Raw genomic sequence first — 27,760 nt, 5'->3', positions numbered from 1 at the left:
TATAAAGAAAGCTGAGCGCCAAATAATTGATGCTTTTGAACTGTGGTGTTGGAGAAGACTCTTGAGAGTCCCTTGGACTGCGAGGAGATCCAACCAGTCCATCCTAAAGGAGGTCAGTCCTGGGTGTTCTTTGGAAGGACTGATGCTGAAGCTGAAACTCCCAATACTTTGGCCACCTGATGTGAAGAACTGACTTCTTGGAAAAGACCCTGATGCTGGGAAAGATTGAAGGCGGACGGAGAAGGGGACGACAGAAGATGAGATGGTTGGATGGCATCACCGACTCAGTGGACATGAGTTTGAGTAAGCTCCAGGAGTTGGTGATGGACAGGGAGGCCTGGTGTGCTGCATGCAGTCCACGGGTTGCAAAGAGTCGGACATGACTAAGCGACTGAACTGAACTGAACTATTGACTTTAAATGTCTCTATAACTTCTTCACCCTACTCTGCTGCCTCCGTGCTCTTGCATAGAGATCTGGAGGGTCTTGGTCAAGTGTCTGTTGTGCTTGCATGTATCTTCAGTTTGAGAATGTAGCGCCTAGGCCCTTCATCAGTTCAGGGAACAGATTTGGGAATGGTTTTCAGGTTTTCATTTTTAATTAGAATCTCCCTCCTTCCCTCCCTCTCTCCCTCTATTCCTTCTTTTCCTTCTTTCCTTCCTTTACTCTTAGCAGAAATACCAGAAATTTGGGGTGAAAAACAAGCCAACAATTGTCTGTACAGTTGTCACAGAAATAGTGGTGGGATTAGGACTAAGCAGAATCTAACAGCTCTATGTAGAATTTGCTACATGAAAATCTACTGAAAACTTTCAACAGAAGAAAGGGATTTTAGATGTTTCTGGACTAAACTCAGCCTTAAGCTATACCTTTATTTCTTGCTTTGGTGCCATAGCTCTTTATTGCTCCATATGAAGAGCTTTAGTTTTCTGTTCCTGGCACTAGCAAACTTTTTTTCATAAAGCACCAGATAGTAATTTTAGACTTTGTATACTATAGTCTCTGTCACAGCTGCTCCACTCTGGTGAGAGGGCACACTGTGTTCCAATAAAACTTTATTTACAAAAAGAGGCAGCCGCAGGCCATAGTTTACCAGTGCTCTTATCTATTCAACTCCATTTCTCACTAACAGCTCTAGTCCATACAGGTAAAAGTGAAGAATTAGGGAAGCCATTTGCCCTTCATGGTTTCAAAAAGTGTGAATAATAAGTTATTAATATAAGGCTGTTATTTAAAGATATGAGCATTAATATCAGCATTTAGTTTGGGGTCACAGTATACACCATGACCCAGTGATTTTTCCTACTGTGTTTTACGGGGGCTGAGCCTTGGCGACCGCAGGAGGAAGTCTGGCAGATGAGGCCCCACCGCGGACCTTGGTAGAGTGGTTCTGCTTTTACCTGTTATGAATATTGAGGTTCTTCTTCAGTTCAGTTCAGTTCAGTCACTCAGTCGTGTCCGACTCTTTGTGACCCCATGAATCGCAGCACGCCAGGCCTCCCTGTCCATCACCAAATCCCGGAGTTCACTCAGACTCACGTCCATCGAGTCAGTGATGCCATCCAGCCATCTCATCCTCTGTCGTCCCCTTCTCCTCCTACTCCCAGCATCAGAGTCTTTTCCAATGAGTCAACTCTTCGCATGAGGTGGCCAAAGTACTGGAGTTTCAGCTTTAGCATCATTCCTTCCAAAGAAATCCCAGAACTGATCTCCTTCAGAATGGACTGGTTGGATCTCCTTGCAGTCCAAGGGACTCTCAAGAGTCTTCTCCAACACCACAGTTCAAAAGCATCAATTGTTCAGTGCTCAGCCTTCTTCACAGTCCAACTCTCACATCCATACATGACCACTGGAAAAACCATAGGTTCTTAGATGTTTGTAAAAGGGGTTCTGCTACTATAGCATATTTTAAAAAATATTGGTTTACATTTTATATACACCTTTTTGTTATGGATACTTTATAAGAAGTACCAAAGGATTTATCATTGTGTTACTTTAGGAACCACAGATCATCCAAATTAGACTCTGTCTCCCTCTCTTCCCCTACCCTACACCTCGTTTAACAGATTATAAATCTGAGAAGATAAGGTTTCAAGATAGCTGCAGAGTTTGGCCTCTGGGCCCGTCTGCTGTGCCACTGCTACATTTTGCCTCGGATCGTCCTTGTGTCCATCAGAGGCTGCAGGAGAGCTGGTGGAGCCCTTTGTGGTCCAAATAGGCTGAGGGACAACTTGATCCAGAGTGTCGCAGAAGCTACCATTTCCTTCCTCCTTACTCATATTCCTTCTCTCTTTGACCTGATAGGATCACCCAACCTCCTGGATGCCCTAAACTATTAGAGTTTGAACTGTGCTTACAGCTAGAACAGTTCCAGTGCTAGCTCCTTCGAAATTACCCCCAGGAATGTCTCCCAGCCCCCGACACGTAAACATTGTCAGAAGAGCATTAGTTGTAACAGTTTCCTGTGTGACTTGGACAGGCTGCCTCACCAGGTCCCCTCTGCCCTCAGCATGAACCGCAGTGTTGAGTCCTGGGGATTCAGTCCCAGAGTCCTGAGGAGGGTCCTGAGAAGCCTGGGATCTCATCACCGTGACAGTTCCTTCCTTCCCTGGTTTGTGAGGTTCTTAATCTTTTCTGCCTCTATCTTTCTGAATGTGTCAGGGCAGTGAGGCAGAGTGGGGTGTTGTGTGTGTGCGCAGGGGTGTATACGCATGCCCGTATGGCTGCATTGGTGCCTGCGTGGTACCGTACCTGTGTTCTCAGGGTGCCTGGTACAGAAAGAAAGGAACAAGGGGTCCAATAGATAGGGCTTTGGGGCACAGGGGAGGTACATGTTTGTTTTTCTTAATGAGGAAAGATAAGCCAGATGAACAAAAGAAACAGTTTAATTCACATAGTATTCTAATGAAGCCTCATGCTGTGCTTGAGTCCAAGTGACAAGTCTAGCTGCCGAGGGCCTTAGACAGATGTGAGTGATTTATTCATCTCTGCCTCCTTCACTCAGATTTTCTCCTTTCAGCCATCCAATATCCATCACCGATTTCTGTACAGGAGTTTTACCCTGGTAGCTTGCCTGGAATACGTTTTGAAGGATTAGCGTACATGGCGTGGAGGCTGGCCCCTGTACCCAGCATACTCTGGTGAATATTCATGTCAGCACCTGGGAGGGTTATTTCTAAAAAGGCAGCTCGTGCAGAATACATTCCAAAGAGGGAGTGTTTTTCTCTTGTCTGACGATCCTTCAACCAAATAAACATGGGAGGGAGGGGGAAGCCACACTGCAGTTCCAGTGAGTGTTTATGAGACAGAAGCTGCACCCTCACATCCCTCCCCATTGGAGCCTTCACCCGGGGCCCCCCACTCTGGGGAAACAGCAGAGGTGATTCCAGAAAAGAAAATGACAACTGCCCATTTAGCCTTTTGTCCCGACACCCACACTAGTTTAATATAATTATGGCTGTTTAGCAGTTAGAAAAGTTAGAGTTATTAACGTTCAGTTGAAAGCATTTGAATCAAAACTTAAGATCTCAGCTTTGAAGACCTGGATCAAGAAAACTGTACTGAGTGGCCAGTGATCAAAAGAATTCCATTGAAAAACATAATTATCCATTTTTTCCCTCTAGCCGTTATGAAAGATTACATAAAATCTCACCTTTCTTCTTGCCTTTCGCCATTCTTCAAAAGATTTCTCACACAGTTACTTATTAAACTAATTGATTATCTTTTGTTTGTAAGTACTTATCATTGTTAGGATTCTCACTCTTACATATTTGTGAAGAAGATGTCATTATTCTCATTAATGTCTTTATTTTAATGATATGTCATGTATCCCAAAGAGGATTATGATTTGTGAGATACCTCAAACTTCAAATAGAATAATCTGCTTACTCTAAGTGTTTAAATTTTATAGTAGTTGTAACTTATTATAGTTTTATTTTTTTGTTTTAGAAGGTCTTTTTCATGTGAAAGCCTTTGCAGAGGAATTTTGTGATGGAAGTTCATTAGAGATGAGACCTAAATGAAGGAAATTTAGATAGAGTAAATATGAGGGAGAGCACAGGCAAGCACTTCATTGTGTAGGTGTAAATATGACAATAAATAGGAAATTTGGGGACACGACAGAAGGAAAGCAGCCACTTAGCAGAGAGAGGATGTGAAGGTGGAGTGACCTATGCAGGTGCTTCTGCAGAAGGATTGGACACACAGTGTTTTAAAATCATTTTCAGCAAGAGCTCAGGACTTTGTAGATTGTGCCCTGTGGGAAAGAGAAGAGGACTCAAAGCTGGGGCAAAGATTGAAACCCAGATCTGATTTGGGTGAAAGGTCAGGCTGATAAGAAAGAGAGACAGCGTGGGAAGACAGTGCTGGCAGTGTTCAGAGTGCCCAGAGAAGAGATTGGGGGAGAGCAAATGTAGAGATTACACGACTGGATGGGAAGAGTTCTGCCTTGTAATTCACCCCTGCTGGAATACTCTCTTGCCTGTAATATTCAGAGTTGAGCCTTCCCACCTTGTTTTGCCCTTCCATTCTCTCCCTTTATCACCAGGTTGAGAGAATACAAAGATCTGCCTGTAGCTAAACTGTGAGTTCGCCACAGACAGGAATTCCTATGAACACCTGACCCAAGGGACTGAAAAGGAGCTATGGAGCTTATTATTTCTCTTTGGCTCTGCTTCTTGGGGCTTCATAGGCTGTGCGCATGTGGGCACATATTAACATGTGGTCAGAGGAGGGGCAGAAGAGAGAGCTCAAAAGATGAAATCATAGTCAGAGTTGATACATTTCATAAATGACCTCTCAACCGAGACTCTCCGAAATGGTGTGGGGGTGGAGGACTGGCTGGCATATGTGCAGATTGAAATGTAACTCAGGCTACAGATCCCTGAAAGATGTTGTGCTGGTAACTCATCCTGTGAGAAAAGAGGTTTATCTGTAGTTCCATCTCCTTTCCATCATCCTGTCCTGTCCCCGTGTCCTCCTTCAGTTTAACTCAGTGGAGCTGACGATGTGTAAGGCACTGTGCTGGGAACCATGCACCATGCGTGGTCCTGGCTCTAGAAGCACAGTCAGGGCAGTTCCTGCTGACTGGACTTGGTCCTGAAAGCCAAAGGGAGTGTGGGATGGGGATTGGGTGGTGGTACGTGGGGCACCTGGAACTCAGTGACTTTGCTTTCCCGCCATACTGGGGCCACTTGATTACACTGGAGTCAGAAGTGTAAAGATCCAAGAAGGAAAATCCCCTACAACTCAACTGGTAGATTAGTGAGCTTGGAGCTCTAATTTAAGATACCCTTCTCTTCTCACCCTCCTAGTAATTTCACAGAAGTGCGAGTAGGGAAAGAAAAGCTCACACAAGTGCATACTGCCTTCAGCTGTTAAGGGAAGAAACTGATTCTTCTCTTTTGAAATCCCAACAGCCCCTCATGGCAAATGGAGCTGGGCTCGATCCCTAGGGAGCTAAGCCTGTGGTCAGGACAGGACCTCTCCATTTCTGCCTCTCCCACGTCCTTTTTGGATCCTGCTGGTGAACCAGATTGGGCCAATCTCACTGACTGTGTCTACACGTCATGATGAGGATGCTGCTGAGATCAAGGCAGCTGGCCTTGCTGCAGAGAGGGGAATTGATGATGCCAAATTTAAACATAGGGAAAGATCTGTAAAGGCCGCTTATCTGCTTAGCATGTCACTGCTTGAAAAGGTCTGCAACATAATGAGACTTCACCTTTTAAAATATAACAAAACCATTTGAAATGGTTCCCAGTATTTTTGATGCCAGCATCTTGCTTAAGAAGGGGGGCTATATTGAATAGAGTCACCTTGGAAAATAGAAGAAAACAGCTTTTCTTCTCTAGGGCTGTTTGGCCTGGAAAAATTTTTCTCATATATCCACATTGAAAGCATACAATGAAAGAATTTTCATCAAATTGGACTGTGTAGGATGAAATCTAAGCCTTGGCTAAAACTTACTTATTAATAAAGGGTTTGCCAAGTGATTGAATAATCTGTAAAAGATTGCTTGGGCAGTATTTAGCCCATGTTAAAAAAAATTAACCAAGTAAGTTAGAAAAATAGATTTGCATTGAAAGCAGGAAGTGTGCTGATTATAAATTGTTTTTTTCCCCAAAATGTGATAATATATGCAAAAACATTTTGAAGCCGTTGAGATCTGTGTGAATGTGAGGTGAGATTATGATTAGCTGTTCCCCATTCGTTCCACACTCAGTATTTATTAAACGTTGCAGCTGCAGCCATACTGTTTGGTAGTTTGCTGTTATCTTTTATGTCATCACCTAAAACTTGAAATTAAAAACTTAATCCCTCCAAGGAGTGAAATGATGGTCTAAATTAGCTGTTAACAGTTGGTAGTTTTGCATTGTGTCAAAGTTGTGTCCCATCCAGCTTTCTGTCTAGCTGTATCCTGCAGGTGTATTCTGCATTTCAGATCACTTCCCTGGATTATACTGAAGAGGATATAGCGTTTATCCGCTTTTATTTCCCGCTTTCTCAGTGAACTAACTTACATGGTGGAGCCCGAGTATATATGTGTCTCCTCACCTTTCCTCACCCCAGAGCTTCAGTGACTAAACACAGAAGCTGCCATGCCAGACAGCCAAGGGCTTATGCTTACCTTTTCCCACACCAACTGTGAGATAAGATTATGAGCCAGTGTCATTATTTCTTCCTCTCTTAGAGAAGTCACCCTCTTAAGACGTATGAGAGATTAAACAATGTCAGAAGGTACGTGCACGCTCTGATGTCCTCTGACTAGGGTATTTCCCAAGTTCCCCTTCCATCTGGCAAGCAGTCTGCATTTTCTTCTTTTCATGCCCCCTTGGCCCTGCGAGGTTGTGGCCCACGTAGAGGCGGGGACCCATGGTGGTTCCTCCCTGGGAGTTTCCGTGACTGGATCTGCAGGACAGCTACCTGGTCTGCTCCACGTGCTTTGGTAGGGTGCTGGCTCTTGGCTCCAGGCTCCCGCTGGGAATCTCATCTTGGCCAGCAGCTCTTCTCAGCTTGACCTCGCTCCTCACCTGAGGAAGAAGCTGCACAATTGAACTTTCTGACAGCTGGCAATAGGAGCCCTCTCATCTTGGGGAAAAATCCATTTCCCACCAGTAAAGTTGTTCCTCTGAAGCTGTACTCACTCCTTCTGGCAGCTGTGACAGGCCCTCTCCTGCCTCTCAGTAGCAGAGCTTAGAACAGAGCCTCTAACATGATGTTTATCTTTCTGCTCCTCATTCAGAAGAGTGACAGAAAGCACTGAATGAAATTGCCTCTTGTGACCAGAACTCCACCACACCTCTCTCCTTCACCCTTGTGTCCGTCACAAATTCTCTTCTGCCTCATGATCGAACCCGGGTCTCCTGCATTGCAGACGATTCTTTACTGTCTGAGCTACCAGGGAAGCCTGTCATGAGCTCCCATCCCCCTCCCTCTATTCTGGCAGGTGGTCAGCCCCCTCTGACTCCAGGTAACTCCTCAGCAGCCTCAAGTGGCAAACACTCGTACTGCACTTCACTGCCCTCATCCTGCACTGTCTCTGCCTTGTCACTGACACCCCTGCTTTCTCCCCTCCACCCTCTCAGTGCCACTGCTGGAGAGAGTTATAAACCACGCTGACTGTTCTGTCTTTGCAAGGCCACTCCCTGCAGCGCGGCAGGCCTCATGGAAACTATTCTGAAGCCCGTTCTGCTTTTTCACCCACACTGCAGTCCTCCCCCTCTTGGCTTCAACAGAGGCTCTGCTTTCATGTTTCAGTGAAAAGGTTGCTGTCCAGAGTGAGCCTCCTCACCATCCTGGTTCTTCACCTTGTCATCTCTCTGGTCCCATAGCCATCACGTTGTCATTGTCATCCTCATCATCAGAACGTCTGTTCGTTTCTGCCTCGTGCACTCCGCTAGGAGCTTATCTTAGGCCCTTTTGTTTCCAAGCTACAGAAACCAGATGAAGATGGCTTAAGCCTTAAATGGTGAGTTTATTAAAGTGGTTGGGAAATTTCTCATGGAACACCAAGGCAGGAACTCCAGTGGCCCCCACTAGGGCACTGGGGACTAAAATCAGATGTTGGTCATCCTGCAAGGAGGCCAGACAACCCTTCCTGGGCCATACCACCTGTCTTGTTTACTTCTCACTGCAGATGACTTTCTTTACTACTTTGAGCTTCTGATGAAAGAGGGTCCCTCCAGAATGTCTGCATTTTTATCATCATTTTAAATGAATAGCACCAATTATGGTAAAATCTTACATAATTGTAAATTTTTTGTATGAAATCTGATCGGCTCAGCAAGGGTCATATGCCTTCCTGCAACACAGCTGTGTCTACAGAACTCAGGAACCCACTACATATACCTTAAGGTTGGGCCAGAATCCATACTCAAAGAGGGGAGTTACTGGGACTTCCCTGGCTGTCCATTGTTTAAGACTCCGCACTTCCATTACAAGGGGGACAGGTTCAGTCCTTGGTCAGGGAACTATGATCCTGCATCCCACAGGGCATGGCCAATAAATAAATACAATTTTTTAAAAAAGGAAGAGTTACTATGTAATGGATAGGTATGCCAAAAAAAAACAACCCAAAAACCAAAAACCCAAACCCTGTTCTGCATAGACTGACGCAAAAAATTACAAAATGTTAGAACTGGAAGAGCCCTTAGAAACCATCAGATGTAGACCTTTCATTTTACAAGGGATGAAACTGAAACACAAGTTAAGTGACTTGCCTAGTGTCACTTAGTCAATAGTCAGCAAATATTTGTTGAATTGTTAATGGAAGACAGTTATTTCTGAGGAACTTTATTTCTGAAGATTTTAACAAAGAATAGTCTGTACACATTTTTGAGGTCAGAAGTACCTTTCATTTTGTCTGAGAGATTGGAAATGGATCTGATGATAAATTATTGTTATATGGCTAATACCATGGCAGTTGATCTTTGCTTAGTTGTCTGTTTTCGTCCAAATGGGAAAACTCGGCAAGAACAACTGTCTTGACCCCTGGCCTTCCAGTGGAGTCTCCCACAAATGATGGACAGTTAGAAGGAGGCAAAACAGATTCTTGCTGCTGATCCAAAAGACCAGTTCAGTGGAGAAGCTGTTGATCTCCACCGTTAAACCTCAGCCATTGTTCACAATCTGGCACAGAATTAATCCCTTAAGAAAGGGATGAAAAAAGTGCCGCTCAGCACAACATAGTTTGTCATCGCATGCATAATGCAGACTTTCCAATTAGAATGCTATAATTTGGAAACTTTCTTCACAGACTGATGAGAGAGCAATTATTTTAAAGAAGGGAAAATTCAGTCCACTGGGTTTGCCTCAAGTCACTTCTGACTCAAGCCGCAAAGACAAGAGTTTTGAAAACATATTTGCTATTGAATTTCGTATCAAAACACTAGCAAGGAGAGCAATTAGTTGCTGTAAACTGACCCCCAGTAATCAATGGTATGCAGCCAGCCAGAGCGTTTATGGAAGATGTAAGCGAAATCACACCTGCTAATCAATTTTTTAAAAAAGCCTAGCACTTCACTGCTTTTCAGGGAAATTCCACAATAAGAATAAGGAAGATGGAGGAGACAACATTTAATATCACCAGGCATTTCATGCTGTGCTCATTAGGTAGAGGGGTTTGTGGCCACAGCTTAAACACAAACTTGATCTGCAGCGATAGATCTTGGCCAGCAGCTGCCTTTATGCAGCTCCTTTTGAGAACAGCTTCTGATGTGTGGGCGGGGGCGTGCAGATGTCAGGGGTATGTTTAAGGAGCTGCTCTCAATTAGAGTCAGAGGGAGTGTGTCTGTCCTGGGCCAGCTCACCTGGCAGACCTTTTCTGGCAGATTACAAGTCGGGAATACTGCTGTGTTGTTGCAGGTGCCGAGATACAGGAACAGACTTTGCTGGCAGGGAAAGAAGTGAAGGGAGTTGGTGGGGTTTACCGTTGTGCCTTATTAGAACTAAAATTTCTCTCCATGGGAAAAAAAAAAGAGATGGAGCCAATTTCTCATTTAGAGTCTTTAAGCTGTGCTTGCTTTTTTTTTTTTTTTTTTTCCTCCCTTAGTTGAATCAACAGAGGGGTTTTCGTTCCTGGCTAAGCCTACCTTCTAAGCAAATATGCATCTGGGCACATAAAATAAATACCTCTTATATAGAGAACAAACTGGTGGCTGCCAGTGGGAGAATGGGGAGAGGGAGGGACAATACAGGGGGAGAGGATTTTTAAAAGGGTTATTTTGGGATTATATGAAATTGTGTGTGTGAACTTTTTGAAAATTGTAGAGCACTATAGAATTCGAGGGGCTTTCCAGGTAGCTCAGTGGTAAAGAATCTGCCTGCCAATTCAGGAGACACGGATTTGATCCCTGGATTAGGAAATGGCAACCCACTCCAGTATTCTTGCCTGGAAAATTCCATAGACAGAGGCGCCTGGTGGGCTATACAGTCCATGGGTCACAAAGAGTTGGAGGCGACTTAGCAGATAGACCCATAGAATTTAAAGAATCTTTTCATTCAGTTAAAAAAAGAAGAATCTCTCTTTAAAACTCCTAAGTGTAGGTGAAGACAACCTGAGATCCATCACTGTTCCTTTTCCATTCAGGAGTCACCCTGACCCCACATTTTTAGCCTCCAGGGACTCTTAATAGAGGACTAGTGAGGAGATGTCTCAACCAGTATGTGCACTTGGCTGCTGTTCAGAAAAAAGAATTTAGGCCAGGAGAAATTATTGAGGTAAAGATCGATAGAGTGGGCTAATAAAAATTAATATCATCAGCATGCAAACTGTGATAGGCACTGGATTAATATCCTTTAAATATAAAGGGCATCTTGTAAGTCATTAACAAACGAATAAATATAAGTAGAAAATGGGTAAAAATGCTCAAGTTCAATGGTAAGTAAAAAGCTGCAAATTAAAGTAATGAAATATATTTCATCTATCAAATTGGCAGTATTTTAAAAGATAATATACAATACTGGTGATGATGTACAGAAGCAAAGCATTTTTATACACTGCTGGTAGCATGAGTATAAATTGGTACAGCCTGTCATTGGGGGCGAGAGGACAGGTATCCAGCTATTTTATAATACATGTCAAGGTGTAATAAACCCTGTTGCAGGAGTTTTACTTATAGCAACTTTCAAAGACAATAATCATAGATCTAGTTTAAGAATGTTCATCACAGAGGTTTCATAACAGTACAATATTGTCAACTACCTAAATGTCCAACAATAAGAGGACTATTTAGATAAATTCTGGGGCATCCATACAGTAAAATTCTATGAAATCAGTACAAAAGATGAGGGAAAATATTTGATGATGCCAAAAAAAAGTTAGTAAAAAAAATATTCATAATAGATCATTAAGCAGAGAAGCAATTTTTACCATGAGTGTGTTTACAAAATTACTGGAATTATGGGTGATCTTCATGTTACCTTGAGAGAAATTAGAAGACTTCCCTAGTGGCTCAGCTGGTAAAGGATCCGCCTGCAATGCAGGAGACCTGGGTTCGATCCCTGGGTTAGGAAGGTCCCCTGGAGAAGGGAAAGGTTACCCACTCCAGTATTCTTTGGCTTTCCCTGTGGCTCAGCTCGTAAAGAATCTGCCTGCAATGTGGGAAACCTGGGTTCAATCCCTGGGTTGGGAAGATCCCCTGGAGAAGGGAAAGGCTACCCACTCCAGTATTCTGCCCTGGAGAATTCCATAGACTGTATCGTCCATGGGTCCACAAAGAGTCGGACATGAGTGAACAACTTTCACTTTCATAGAATAAGTTACTGTAAGACACGATATGCACAACTTTAAAATTCTTTTAATCTGCTGTTACTTTAAGAATCTCTACTACAGCATTTATGAAACTTACTCATAATTGGTTTTCCCTTTATCTTCTCTGTATCCTGTATCCTTGGGTCAATCTTTTTCTGTGAAATATTTCAAGATCTGGTTAGAGTCTAACCCAAAAGGGACTGATTATTTTCATTTGGATATACTGGTAGAAACACTAACTCACGATTATCCAGAAGGATATGGATTATGTTAAGCCTAGCTCTCCATAAATAACCAAAATTCCATTGGGAAAACAGCCTCAACAGCATCTCTCAAAAAGCTTGTGACCAGGGCTGTTAAATAAAGCAAATGTTAATTATTTTGAAGGTTTTTTTCCCCCCTGGTTTAATCTGCTCTGGCAGAGTTAGGAAGGATTTCAGCCCAGAACATATATGGAACATATGCTATATAAACAGATCCCACGTTTGGAGTAAAAGTTTTTTTAAAGAGAGAGATCAACCATCTTTCTAATAGGCTCGTATTCATCTTGAGAGCAGACAAACATAGAAGCAAAAAGTACATTTTTAAAAGTTACTCAATATAAATTATAATAACACAGACTAACTGCATGAAAGTACTGAGACACTAGAGTAATATTTGAGGAAATGACTAATGAGAGAAATGATTCACTTTCTTATCAAGCATGCTGGTTTAATCTACAAGTAGAATTATTGGACCCTAAAAACAATAGGGTAGATTCCAGTCTGATTGATTCAGAGTATTTTGAGAGATTAAATAACTCAGATGAGTTCAAGAGAATCGGTAGTATTTACAGTATTACACATCTGTTTATGCTTTCCAAAATCTTTTAACAGTTTTCTCTACTTAAAAGATGGATTCTATCATGTTAAATAATATGGATTTCATCATTGATAGCAAACAAAATCACAACTGAAAGCAAGGAACAAAGGGTAAGAGGAAAGGGGAACACAGAGGCATTTCTGATCTGCAGTAACAGCTTTATAGGTGACACTACAGGTGACGCTGAACTTGTGCAGAGGGTTTTCATTGATGGTAATTGCGGGATTAAGAGGAAGCAATACAAACTGCTTTTGTAGAGCGATAGGTTATCAGTTGTCAATTATGCCCCCCACACACAAACTGGGAGTAAAGAAAACATTTGACAGATTACAGAAGAGGGCTTTCATCCTGACACCAGGTTGGAACCATCACTGAGTTTAGACAAATTCCCGATCAGCTTTAAGCCTCACTTTCACCATATATCATTTGATGAGAACAATAATGCTTGCTAAGAGGATTTTTGCAAGGATGTAATGTTATGTAAAACATTTAATATAGGGCCTGGTACACAGTAAGCATTAAAGAAATGATAATGATCATTGTTGTAGTTGTTGCAAATAATGTATTTGCCTAGCAGATATTCATGGAGTGCAGGCACTGTGTGAGACGCTATGCCAGGTCCTGAGTGTGGAAAACTAGTAAGACATAGACGCTGTGTTTAGGGAGCTCACTCTGTTCTACCTAGTGGAGGAGACAAGTGTGCATACCCAGCTGTAAAACAGTAAGATAGGTATCTTGTATGGGAAGGACTTCTGAGGCTGAAATGATAGAAAACAGTGATCTCTCACCGTAGCAGCACTGTCGGAAGCAAAGTGTTGGACTGTACTCTAATGCCATATTATAATATTTAGATTCTTTTTTATTCTGTTGTTTTAAACTGAGGAATAACACACATATATTACACAAAACTTTTATAAATAGCTTGATGAATATGAATATTTGCATGTGTATATACCCATGTAGCTATCACTAGATCAAAATCACCCCATTTTCAGTATCCTAGAAGGCTCCTTCAGCCTTTCACAGTCATTCCTTCCCCAAGAGGGAGCTACCATTCTGACTCTTGTCATTGCAGATATATCTTGTTTCTTTTGAGTTTCTGGTAAATGGAATCACATAGTCAATGCTTTTGGTTCTTATCTGAGCCAAGAAGGGGTATAGGAACAGGACCAACATAATCTTTAAGAAACAAACATTTCCTGATGAACGTATGTTTGCCTGTATCTCCCAATCAGGTAATCTTACCAAAGCTATGCAGGAAGTCTGGAATGTGAAGGAATCTGAAACATAATTAAGGTCATTGGGACATGCTAGTAAGTACTGCTTAGAATACCCATTAGAAAGCACAGGTTTCCCCATAAACAGTGATTTCAAGAATGTTACCTTTGTTCAGCCAAGACAGCTAGAGGTGAGGGCTGAAAGAAGCACGAAGGAGGATCTGGGGACGTCTCCCTGATCAGCTCATGTGAAGATCTTTGCCTAATGGGGGACAGAGGCTGCCTGGTTGGGTGCCTTGTGAAATAAATCCCTAAAGAAACAAGCCTCTCCCTACAGACTGACTCTGCCTTTCATCATACTTTTGTTGGGGATTCACTTTCTTTCCTTGGTCCTGAAAGTGTGTGGGCAGAAGAGACCAATTAGAAGGACAGAGAAGACATGAATCCCCTCACGCCTCCAGCCTAAGGAAAGAGCCAGGCAGAGTGCTGACCATCTTCTGTGTCTTCCCTCTGCTCAGGTTATTGCTGTGGGACTGTGACGACCGGAGCTACAGCTACTATGTTGAGGTTTCCACCAACCAGCAGCAGTGGACCATGGTGGCCGACAGAACCAAAGTCTCCTGCAAGTAAGTGCCGCTCTTTCAGGAATATATGCTAATTTAAAAGACAGTCTTTCCACTAGACTCAGAAGTTCCAATGAAAAGTCAGATCTGGAATCATCAAATTATATTCTTGCTTGGAGGTAAAAGCATTCTAAATATCCTTTACTTCAGTTTTGACTATTAAATACTTGTATGAAAATTTATACGACCAAAGAAGTGGTCCTTATTTTGTGGTTTGAACTTGAATTTTTTAAATGGCACGTATCTAAGCAGGGACGAGAAAGATACTTTCCGCATGCAATTCTCTCTCAGTTCCTCCCCCCACATCCCACACTAGCCCTTTGGGACTTTTTTCTTCCTTAGAGATTTTTGCTGATGCTGTATACAATTAAGTAGGATTCTCGGACTCTCACCTCTTCCCCACCCTCATGTCTTTCTCAGGGTTACCTTTAAATATTTATCTCATCTCCATGTTAGTTACACTGTTACCTTAGGTCTCCGTGGGAAACAGACATTCATGCGTATGGCATCTGGGCTCTGTCTGACCTTACCTGGTTGCGGGGGATGCCAGGCAGAAGGGTTCTGAGCTCTGACCAGCCTAGAACCATGTAAATGTAACTACTACTCAGGTTGAGATTAGCATATTTGCAGCATCCTAGAAGGTTCCCTCATACCTTTTCCCAGTCATTACCTGAAAAGAACGTAGTGCCTTTTTGTGTGGAGACCAGTGCTCTTGGAGGCAAGATAAAGCCAGCAGCTGATATTTTTTCTTTTTTATTTTAATTGCGATATGATTCACATACCATAGACTTCACCCTTTAAAATTGTGCAATTCAGTGGTTTTCCGAGTGTTCAGGGTTGTGCCATCATCACTATGACTATCTTATGTTCCAAAACACTTTCATCACCCCAAAAAAGAAACCTCCTACCCACTAGCAGTCACCCCATTTCCCTCCACCTCCCACAGCCCCAGTACTTTTCTGTCACTATGGATCTGTATATTCTGGACATTTCATATAAATGGAGTCATATAGTGTGTGACCTTTTGTTCCAGGCTTCTCTCACTTAGTATAATGTTTTCAGGTTTCACTCATGTTATAGTATGTGTCAGTACTTCATTCCTTTTTATGACTGAATAGTATTCCATAGCATGGGAATATATAAATAACACATTTTGTTTATCCATTTATCAATTGGTGAACATTTGAATTGTTTCTATTTTTTGGCTATTATGAATATTGCTGCTATGAACATTCCTGTACAAGTTTTTGTGTGGACATGTGTTTTCAGCTGTCTTATGAATATACCTACAAGTAGAATTGTTGGATCTTACACTCCAGTACTCTTGCCTGGAAAATCCCATGGGCGGAGGAGCCTGGTGGGCTGCAGTCCATGGGGTCGCAAAGAGTCGGACACGACTGAGCGACTTCACTTTCACTTTTCACTTTCATGCTTTGGAGAAGGAAATGGCAACCCACTCCAGTGTTCTTGCCTGGAGAATCCCAGGGACAGGGGAGCCTGGTGGGCTGCCGTCTTCTTGGGTCACACAGAGTCACAGGACACGACTAAAGTGACTTAACAGTAACAGTAACATAGTAATTCTATGTTTAAGATTTTGAGGAACTGCTAAACTTTTCCACAACAGCTGCACCATTTTGCATTCCTACCAGCAGCGTATCAAGGTTTCAGTTTTTCCACAATCTTGCCAGTGCTTGATATTGTCTATTTTTTGTTCATAGCCATTCTGGGGTGGTATCTCCTTGAGGTTTTGATTTGCATTTTCCTAATGGCTGATGATGTTGAACATCTTTTCAAGATTTTATAATAGCATTAATGATGGCTTGTTTGCTGCAATGTCTGAGATCCTCACCATTATTGTATATTAATTATATAGAACACGTGTGCTGGTTAGAGTAACACTTGCTACTGTGACAAACAGTGTTTCAGTATGTCAGCAGCTTAACACAGTAGTGTACTTCTCAGTCAGGAGTGTTCCTGGCTGTCAAGTGACTCTTCACAGATGACTGAGGGACCCAGGTATCTTCCTTCTTGTGGTTCTGCCATCACCGAAGGCCTCATCGGCATCATCTGCTTCTGGCTGGCATGGGGAAAGAGCAGAGAGAAGGTAACCCTGGCTCTGAAAGCCTTGGCCTGGGTATGGTCCATTTCATCGGGGAGAGCTAGTCAGTTGCCACACTAGATGCTAGTGGGACTGGGGAAAGTAGTCAGCCCCTGGCTGAGCAGCCGCTTCTCAGGGGAGCACACATCTTGTGGCCATCTCTATGGTAGCATAAGAAAACTCACAGTTATTTAGCAACTAATATTTCTTCACTGCATGGATTTCACCTTATTTTGTCCTGAATATAAATCACCTTGTGTGGGATATTGTCCTGATTTTATAAAAGAGAAAAGGAAGATCTCTTTCACCTGGATCATGTTGCCTCCTTGAACCCAAAGCATTGCTAAACCAAGCTAGATGATGAAAACTGGGAACTGAAGTGATTCATTTATTTCCAAGCTCCAAGAACCCTTTTTGTACACCAGGAAGGCCTTCAAGGCCCGTGAACCACCACCAATATATCTTTCCAGAGTCATTGCTGTTGGGTATACAGCTCACAGGCCAGGCCCTCTGCTTCCGCATCTTTTACACATCTTCCTGGTTACAGTCACCCATCTCTTCAGTCATTTTATGTGTTACAAATTGGATTCCTCATCTCTTTTATGTCCCCCTTTTGAAGATGTTATACAGTTGGGTTTTCAACAAGAACTGGTTGACTAACTACTGACAAGGTACATATCATAATGATTTTGTATTTATTTAAATGGGTTTTCCTTGACTCACTCATTCGATTCTCTCCCAGTAGTCTTGCATTAAGTCATGAGCATCTATTTTTCCTCCTTTTAATTTTTTGTTTCCATTAGTTGGTGGAGTTCAATAATTTTAATGTTTTTTCCCTTGTATTTTAGCACTTAGATGCTATAGCAGTAAGTGTTTTAAAGACTAATAAATAAATAATATATTAGAAGAACAAGAGTAATAGCAGGAAGGTGCGTGCCTGTTAACCCTCTAGGAATCAGTGGAGCCAAAGGCTATGATTTCATGTTTAGAGACATAACCTGAGCCTGTTGTGCCTTCCATTTTTGAGTAAGGTCCTAAGAGATATAGTAGAAGATATACAGATGATAAAAGAAGAAACCGTTTCCTTTTGAACTAATGTACTCTAGAGCAGTCCTCAAGAGAGGATCCTATTAGCTTCAAAAATTATAGCCTGGGTGGTTTTTCTTTTTCTTTTGTTTTTAGTGAAATAAAGTATGTGAGTAACATAAATGAAATTCTGTAGGACCTTTAGATATCATAGCCCTGCCTCTTGATAGCATTCTGCCTAGTCAGGGAATCAGGGGACAGATTTTTGCTGTCCTCTGAAAAAGACTAGGGAATGAGATTCTCTGATGTCTCCTTGTAAGTTCCTGCTCCTGGGGGCAGGATAGTTTCTTTCTTTCTTTCTTTCTTTCTTTTTTTTTTTTTTTTGGTGTCCTTTCTGCTACAGTTGGAACTTTCACTATAAAGGCTTATTTTCTATCATAGATAGTCCTGGTGGGTTTTTTTGTTTTGTTTTTGTTTTGGCTGTTCCACATCTTTGTTGAGGCCTGTGGGATCTTTAGTTGTGGCATGCGGAATCTAGTTCCCTGACCAAGGATCGAAACCGGCCTCCCTGCACTGAGAGTGTGGAGTCTTAACTACTGGACCAGCAGGGAAATCCCAGTAATTCTGTTTTCATATTGACTGCTGTGGAGTTTTTCCCAGCTTTTTGAGATGTAATTGGTATATAACACTGTATAAGGTTAGGGTGTACAACACAATGATTTGGTATATGTATATGTTGTGAAACGGTTACCGCAATAAGATTACCATCCATCACCTCACCTAGTTACAATTTCATTTCTTATGGTGAGAACTGTTAAGATCTCTCATAGTGACTTTGAAATATACAATGCAGCAGTGTTCACTATAGTCATCATGCTGTACGTTACACCCCCAGAATTTATCTTATAACTGGACATTTGTACTGTTCAACTTATCTTCAGCCATTTCCCTCAGCACCCAGACACTGGCAACCATCAATCTGTTCTGTTTCTATGAATTTGTTTTTTTAGATTTCACATGTAAGTGAGGTCATAAAATATTTGTCTGTCCCTGTCTAAATTATTTCATTCAGCATAATACCCTCAAGGTTTATCCATGTTTTCACAAATGTATTGGCTGATTTTATAAAATTACTTTTTATTCTTTTTTCATATAACCTAATCCTGTACCTTTTAACCTTACTCCACTTTTTAATCATTGATTCCTTTTCTCTTTTGGCTTCTAAATTGCTGAACCCTAAATTTATGTCAGCATATTAAAAAGCAAATTAAAAAGCAGAGACATAACTTTGCCAAAAAAGGTTGGTCTAGTCAAGGCTATGGTTTTTCCAGTGGTCGTGTATGGATGTGAGAGTTGGACTATAAAGAAAGCTGAGCACAGAAGAATCAATGCTTTTGAACTGTGGTGTTGGAGAAGACTCTTGAGAGTCCCTTGGACTGCAAGGGGATCCAACCAGTCTATCCTAAAGGAGATCAGTCCTGGGTGTTCACTGGAAGGACTGATGTTGAAGCTGAAACTCTGATACTTTGGCCACCTCATGCAAAGAGCTGACTCATTTGAAAAGACCCTGATGCTGGGAAAGATTGAGGGCAGGAGGAGAAGGGGACGATAGAGGATGAGAAGGTTGGATGGCATCACTGACTCAATGGACATGGGTTTGGGTGGACTCCAGCAGTTGGTGATGGACAGGGAGGCCTGGCGTGCTGTGGCTCATGGAGTCGCAGAGAGTCGAACATGACTGAGCGACTGAACTGAACTGAACTGAAATTTGTGTCAGTACAGTAAAATACTAATATCAGGTTTTATTTTTCTATTATAAGTGTAAAACCTGCCCATGGAAAGTTACTTTCAACTATACGAAAAGATATAAGTGAAGAATAAATATTTACTCTCCCATCTTGTTTCATTTCTTAGGAGTAGCTACTTTTGACTATTATTTTTAGTCTTTATAACTTCTGAATTATAAGTAATACTTTTATATCTCTGCTTATTAGTTTAGCTACTTCACTGACTCCTTGGTATAAAAAAATGAATTTAGCTTACTTACCCACGCCTCATTTTTTGTTAGTTACGTTTTTCTTTTTTGTTCTCTTGTCGTTGTTCAGTCGCTAAGTCATGTCTGACTCTTTGAGACCCCATGGACTGCAGCACACCAGGCTTCCCTGTCCTTCGCTATCTCCCTGAGTTTGCTCAAACTCATGTCCATTGAGTCAGTGATGCCATCCAACCATCTGATCTCTGTCATCCCCTTGTCCTCTTGACCTCAATCTTTCCCAGCATTAGGATCTTTTCCAATGAGTCGGCTCTTTGCATCAGGTGGCCAAAGTATTGGAGCTTCAGCTTCAGTGTCAGTCCTTCGGATGAATATTGGAAGTGAGAACCCCACTACTGTTACTTCTTTTAAAATTAGACAAAATGGTTAAACCTCTATTTTTGACCCATCCATTGTAGATAGTATTTCTTGACTCCCTACTATTTAATGAAGAAATTACCATGACTATGTTTCCCTCTGTCTCTCCCCATCAATTAACTGTCCTAGCTCATTGAAACTGTGAGATTTATGGTATGATTTTCTGGTTTTTGACTTGTTTAAATCTTCCATGTGTTGGCTATAAACTGATTCTGAAAAGGGAAAACCACTCAGAACTCACTGTAACATTATGATTATATAAACATTGTTCACTATAGACCTAGTAATTCATTGGCTCTGTAGTAAAAGAAATGCTGTTCCGTGTCACTAAACTTGTGTCGCTCTTGGAAGAGTTATACTATGTTCAAATCACAGATTCAGCTTTACTACAAGTGCCCAGAATTATTCCATAAATGATAAATAAGTAGCTTTATGATAGCCTGCTTTTTGTTTTCCTAGAGTTCCTAATTGCTTCTTTTACCTGTTACCGAAGCTTCTGAAGCATATTTTCTTCATTATTTCATTATTTTCCTGTTTTTAAATTGAAATATAGTTGATGCACAATATTACATAAGTTACAGGTGTATAGTATAGTGATTGCCAGTTTTTAAAGGTTATACTCCATTTGCAATTATAAAATATTGGCTGTACTCCGAGCATTGTACAGTATATCCTTGTAGCTTATCTTGTACGGGATGGTTTGTACCTCTTAGTACCCTCCTCACACACTTGTCATGACTAGTTCTCTGTATCTGTGAATCTGGTTTTTTCCCTTTTATTAGTTTGTTGTATTTTTTAGATTCCACATGTAAGTGACACCATACAGTATTTGTCTTTCCCTGTCTGACTTATTTCATTTAGCATAATATCCTCAAGACTATCTGTGTTGTTGCAAATGGCAATATTTCTTTCTTTTATGACCCAGTATATTGTATGTGTATACACACACACACACACACACACACACACACACACACACTACAGCTTCTTTATCTATTCGTCTGTTGGTGGACACTTAGGCTGCTTCCGTATCTTCACAATAGTAAATAATGCTGCTATGAACATTGGGGTGCGTGTGTCTTTTCACATTAGTGGTTTTGTTTTTTTATATATATACTCCCAGGAATGAAATTGCTGGGTCGCGTGGTAGTTCTGTTTTTAGGTTTTTGAGACACTGCTGTAATGTTTCCAACAGTGGCCACACCTATTTACATTCCCATCATTGGTTAATTTTTGAACAGACTGCTTCTGAGGCCTACTCTACAACTGTGATAATATGTTTTTCTTTTTGTAGAATTTAGGTAAAGGAGTAATAAGACCCTTTATCCTTTGTAGGAGATACTGTCCTTTGGCCCAGTTACCTTTCTAGATCCTCTTCCCCTGAAAACCTGAGAGGAGTGGAATGTTGGCTGTGTTATCAGGCAGCATTGCTTATGAATAAAATCACCATTGATTGGTAAATTGCCTCTAGCCTGGGAGAACTCCCAGCTATGGTTTTTCCAATAGTCATATATGGATGTGAGAGTTGGACTATTAAGAAAGCTGAGTGCCGAAGAATTGATGCTTTTGAACTGTAGTGTTGAAGACTCTTGAGTGTCCCTTGGACTGCAAAGAGATCCAACCAGTCCATCCTAAAGGAAATCAGTCCTGAATATTCATTGAAAGGACTGATGTTGAAGCTGAAACGCCAATACTTTGGCCACCTGATGCAAAGAACTGACTCATTGGAAAAGACCCTGATTCTGGGAAAGCTTGCAAGCAGGAGGAGAAGGAGACAACAGAGGATGAGATGGTTGGATGGCATCACTGACTCAATGAACATGAGTTTGAGCAAGCTCCGGGAGTTGTTGACAGACAGGGAGGCCTGGCGTGCTGCGATTCATGGGGTCAAAAAGAGTCGGACACGACTGAGCGACTGAACTAAACTGGGAGAACTTTAAAATATCTGATTGGAAGTCATAGCTTTGTGTTTCCTGACTGTGATGAGTTGTGATTAGACGTGTCCCTTGTGAAAGTTCTGGGATCTGTGTTTATGGAGCTATTTCAAGAGAGATTCATTTCATTTTGAAATATGAGGCTTCTAGACCAGAGTGGCTTCACTCTCGCTCAATATAAGTTTTCTGTGCTCATCTGAGCTGTCACCTGCGTGCCAGCAGGAACGGCTCTTGTACAGTTGTGTGGCCTGCTGCAAAGACCCCCTGAGGAGAAATGCCTGCTGCTACCCTGAGTAGGAAACTCCTGTTCTTACTCCTAGGTGAATTTGAAGCCAAATATGAATTGATTGGGTCTTATTTAAGAAGATCCCTCATGAGCATTACACAGAGTAAATCTATAGGTACTTTTTTCAGAAACGATATGTGGAAAGCAAATTTTCAGAATGCTTGCATGCCTGAATCATAGTTTGACTGGGTGTAGAGTTCAATTCCTTCAGAATTTTGAAAGCTTGGATTTATTGCCATCTAGCATCTAATGTTACTGAAGAGAAAAATCTGATATAATCATATTCTTATTCTTTGTAGTAATTTGTTTTTCCCCATAGATACCTTTAGGATCTTCTCTTTATCTTTGAAGGTCTTAAATTCCACAATGGTATGTATGGCCCAGTGTGAATCATTTTTCTTCCATCCTGCTCAGTTGGCTGCTCTATGGAAGTCTGCCTAATTCCCCTCAGATTTACGAATAATATTTCATTCACCTACCATTTTCTAGAAATTCAACAAAATCTTGATTTGCTAATAGCCTTTCTTTCAGTTTGCAATACTATTATGAATGTATTCCCTTTGTATTTCTTTGATGTCCCCTCATTGGTTTCCAGGAAGGAAGCAAGGTAAATGTGCCTATAATGTCAGCTGTATTGAACTTGAATTCCCAAAAGCTCTACCACATGGGCTGCTGATATTCCCCAGAGACCTCTTTCCTTTCCTTTCCTTGCTTGTGCTTGGCTGCATTTCTCTCATCTAATGCAGCTGTCTTGCTTCCTGCAAAGCTTGAGCTCCTTTCATATTGACCTCATTTGTGTTCATTTTTTAACCATTTCTTCACTTTGTCATAGCCCCATTGACTAATAATTGTGTCTGCCAAAATATTAGTGATCTCTGCCATCATCTAAGACTATGCCTTTGGCAAACATTTTGGCAAATATAAAATATTAGATATAAAAAATTGAGTATTACTGAAAATTTTCCTTTTCTGCTTGAGAATTCTGTCATCCTAATCTGAAACTACCTAGCATCTCTAGAGTTTAGCCTCATTTTCTCATAAACTGTCTATGTGCCTGCCAGATATACTACCCATATTTCCTTTTGAATAAGTTTTCTTCCTCAGCTTAAGTGTTCATTAAAAATAATGTTGTGAAGAGTTTTTAGGGAATTCTCTGGTGGTCCAGTGGTTAGGACTCTGCACTCTCACTGTTGAGGGCCTGGGTTCGATCTCTAGTCAGGGAACCAAGATCCTGCATGGTGCAACCGAAAAGAAAAAAAAAAAAAAAAAAAGAGTTTTTAATAACTTAAGAAACTACTCAGTCAAGATTTTTAAAACAGGACTGAAAATTATAGAAATATTATCACAAGTAGGAAAAAAACTATGAACTAAGAAGAAAACCACAAGGAGACATGCTAAAACATTAATAAGGTTGACTTGGTATATTAGGCTTAGAGAAATTATTTCTGGTTCCCTACGTTTTTGATCAATTTACATGTACATCTCTTAAAATAAAAAAGAAAACTTTATTTTACAAGTATTTTTTCTAGCTACAGCCATTAATGTTTTTAGAGATGTATCCTTGCCGTTATTTGAGTAGCATATGCTGGCAGAGAAGCGTGATTTATTCACTGTCGACAGTAAATTAAAGAAACTAAACGAGCGCTGCACATAGCAATACCCTACTGGCCTTTCAGAACCTTGAAGCCACTTACGCCAGCACAAGTGTTTCCCTGAAAATGGCCCCTGAGCCCCCTCTTCCTTATGCTTCTCCCCTTGGTCCTCTCAGAGCCCCGCTCTCCAAGAGTACTTCTTCCTTTTGTCTTTCCTCGGTACTTTAGAAGCCCATGTCCACTTGAGTCTCCCCACTCAGGGGGGCCGGGCCTGCTTGGAGCACTGCCTGGGATCAGGCAATTTCTGTAGCATCCTAACTTTGAAGCAGTTCCTTCCCTGGGCCTTCCCTGAGGAGCACTGTGACTGTGCCACCTGCCAAGGCCTCTGTGGGGACAGCTGCTCTGCCCCCTGCATTTCAGCCTGACCGCATTCATGTCTGACAAGCAGCCTGTCCCCGTGCTGAATGTACTGTCATTTAGTGCTGGGGAGGGCCGACATTCTGTTCTGGGGTCTGTTCCTGTAACTGATGCTATTTGTTCACTAGGAATCTCAGGACCAAGAGTCATGTTTCTTCCTCTAAGTGCTGCAGTGGTTGAAGACAACGGGATAAATTAAAGGTGGAGAGTTACAGCCTCAGTAAACTCTGCCAAAGTGTAGCAAGATTGAAACACGGGACATTTAAACCTAGACTCTTTATTTATCTTGCCTGCATCTTCTTTGCCATTGTTAGTGATAAAGCTGAAAAAGCTTCCTTGCCGCCAGCTTTGTTTCTTAGGCTGACACTTCACAAAATGAAAATCTCAGGTTGATTCCAGGAGGGCACTGCTAACCATGTGACCTGGGGGCTGAGTGTCAAGGGCTTGGAGTCACTAATGTGATGCAATAGAAAGAAAGTAGGTTTTAACAGAGGAAATAACTTCACCATTGAGACTGCTGATGAGAAGTTCCTGGTTAGTGTCAAGTTTTAGTTTCCAGGATGGGATTGCAGCTCTTGGCTGTCCCGTAGATCCTGTGTTGAAATGTTACCATTTCTCGGGAGTCTGCTGGGGTAATGGGCCTACTGCCCTCCTCAGAGCCCCTCCCTGCGAGCTTGGAGGGCTGTGCTTGCTGCTCCTTCTTGAAGTGTGAGCCAATTAATGGGCTCTGGTTGTGTAATTGTCACTTCTAAATGTTCGACGGAGATTTTATTTTTCTCTTTTTGTACTTAATTCCATTTTTCTACACAGCATTTGACAGCAATGAGAAAAGCTAGTCGTGTTCTTTCCTGTGTTTTTTTTTAAAAGGGCAAACATTGCTGTTACTTTTGTCAAGAGTTTTAGAACTTGAATGATAGAGAAACATGTACCTGTAAAAGGAATGGCAAAAAAATGAGAAAACAATGGAATTCAGATAAAACACAGAGGACAAGTCTGGTTCGAGGCAGACCCCCGTGTCACGATAAGATATCAGAGCCTACCCCTAGAAGGCATCTACCTGTCACACCAGACTTGGAGACACTTGTTCATCAACCTTTCATTTGTGGGTTTATGAGTAGCAGGATTCGATGAGTATTTTGGAATGAAGAACATCAAAAGGGAGTCAGGCACTCCTCCCTGCACACCCAGAGAAGGGATTTACCTCTGTGTATTGCAGAAAGTTTTTAAGGAAAAACTTATTCCTTTGTTGGAAGCCATATGGAAAGTAGATTTCAATGCTCAGTGTGTGAACTGAGTTATAAGTTTAGAGCTGTCTGCAGCTTCTGTGGACTGCTAGTGGAGAGGCTCCATCCCACCCAGACCATCTGACAGGTGATGGCTCTGGAAAGAAATGCAGTCTCCTCAGATAACCAGTAATCAGCCGGGAGAAACTGAGAGCTCTCTTCCCTCTCCCTTGCTTACCCAGAAGCCATGTTATTCTGTGAGGATAATAATTTTTCCATGCCTTTTATAAAAAAAAAAAAAAGAACGTCAGTAAAACTTTATCAGTGAGCTGTGTGGACACACTTAAAATGCACATAATCAGAAAGATTTTTTGTTTTTTGGAAATTGCTTTCATATTAAATTTCTAATGACAAAGATCAGTCAAGACCACCTAGGCTAACTAGCATCCTCTCTCTCCTCTGTACTTTGCTCTGTTAACTGACCCACCCACCCCCGCCGACAGTCTCTCTGTACCCTTTCTTAAGTTGACCTCACTCACTGTAACCACAGTGGCATTTTCCAAGCACAACTCTTGTCCTATATCTGCTTAGAACCCTTCATTGGCTTCCCATTGCTCTCTGGACGGAGTCCATAGTTCTTCACGTGACCTTGAGGCCTTCACACCCTGGCCCCCTCCTGCCTCTCCAGACTTAGTCTTCATTCCCCTCCTTGTGTTCCCTCTGTTTGCATCATCCTCACTTCCTCTCATATTCCAGCTCGAGTCATGCTCTGTCCTCCCACAGGGCATTTGCAGGTGCCATGGCTTCTCTCTGGAACCCACTCCCCTGCTCTTTATCTGGTTAACCCTTATTATCCTTTTGTTCTCAGTTCAAGTCTGCTTTCTCAGAAACTGCCCTGACCACCTGTCACGACCATTGCTTTGCTCTTCCCTCTCATAGAACCCAGCTTTTTTCCTTCACAAGTGATAACTACAGTTTACACTGAAACTCTACTTAGCAAGCTTATTAAATTACTGTTGTTCTTTCCCCACTAGAGTGTAAGCTCCAGCAGAGCGGGGATTTGGTCAGTTTTACTTGCTCTAGCCATGGTCTCTTAACAAGGACCTAGCACTCGGACTGTAAACAGATGAATGGATGAGGGCCACCGCTCTGTCTCCAGTCATGCATACACGTTGGTTTCTTTTGCTCTGCTTCTGTCCAGAGCTCTTGTCATCATAGGGCTCAGTCAGGACCTGTGTCCATCCCAGCTCAAATGCTGTCACATAGAACTAGGAGGAGTTTGTGGGAAAGAATAGAAGTTGCTTGTTGCCCTGGTACTATAATCCTTGTGGACTAGAAATGTGTCTTCCCAGCTTCCCTTTATTAACCCATTATTGATCTATCATCCTTGATTCATTTATAGTCTTATTCCAGAGATTCAGCCATTGCCAGAGGTTTAGTTTTCTCTGGTCTCCACCATCTATCCTTGCCCCTCAAGTTAGTCACTATATCCCCCAGTAACAGTTTATCACTTTAGATTGGTTACTGGCTGGATGTTTATTTTTAAATACTCTTAGAGTAAAGTTTTTCTTTATGGAGGGGTTGAGTGCTTTAAAAACCGTTTGCCAGCTGTGCCCCTTTCACTTTGGAAATTGATTTGATTTAAAATCCCAAGTTTGTCAGGTTAATATGTTTCGGTTGTTTCTCTGGACTTTCAGAATAAAGGGTTAAAAAAGAAGGAAAAAAAAAAAAACTGGCATTATCTCTGGGGAGGAACTCGAAACCACTTGCCAGACCTTGTTTCTCCCAGCAGGGTAGAGTCTTCTACAGAACAGGTCTCACTCTGGAATCCTGGTACTCTGGATCCCTCCCAGAGTTTTAGGATGGCTTGCAGAGGGTCCAGAGAGGTGCTTGGGATACACCCCTTACCATGAGCAACCCTAGATTATTAACCCCTTCTCTCAGGTGCTGCTGCTGCTGCTAAGTCGCTCACATCGTGTCCGACTCTGTGCGACCCCATAGACAGCAGCCCACCAGGCTCCCCCGTCCCTGGGATTCTCCAGGCAAGAACACTGGAGCGGGTTGCCATTTCCTTCTCCATTCTCTCAGATAGGCGTTGCCAATAAAGCAGTGCAGTCTGCCCTCCTACCCTGGGCCTCTAGTCAGAGTCACATAACCCTGAGTAGGCAAGCAAACTCTGTACCCAGAGACACCAGAATAACGGTTGCTGCAGAAATCCATTCGTTAAAATGAATGGTCAGCATGTGATCTGCTAAAAAGGAAAGCCGAGCCTGTTTGTTGGTCAGTGAACAAAGGCAGCAGGAAGGAAAGTCAGTGTCGTTT

General features: G+C 42.0%; 1 protein-coding gene across 5 annotated transcripts in view; it reads left to right on the top strand.

Moving 5' to 3' along the window:
* The window catches only part of BTBD9 (BTB domain containing 9), a 414,263-nt gene that overhangs the window by 324,218 nt on the left and 62,285 nt on the right, over positions 1 to 27,760 (top strand). For all 5 annotated transcript variants that reach the window (XM_070777439.1, XM_019985625.2, XM_070777438.1 and 2 more), the window contains one exon: positions 14,348 to 14,455. In XM_070777439.1, coding sequence (XP_070633540.1) covers positions 14,348 to 14,455 — 108 coding nt within the window. The remainder of the gene's footprint in view (positions 1 to 14,347; positions 14,456 to 27,760) is intronic.

Source organism: Bos indicus, chromosome 23, assembly GCF_029378745.1.
Source record: "Bos indicus isolate NIAB-ARS_2022 breed Sahiwal x Tharparkar chromosome 23, NIAB-ARS_B.indTharparkar_mat_pri_1.0, whole genome shotgun sequence".
In the NCBI taxonomy this organism is placed as follows: domain Eukaryota; kingdom Metazoa; phylum Chordata; class Mammalia; order Artiodactyla; family Bovidae; genus Bos; species Bos indicus.
Note: the sequence above shows the minus strand (reverse complement) of the source record. Positions and strands in the feature narration are given on the sequence as shown.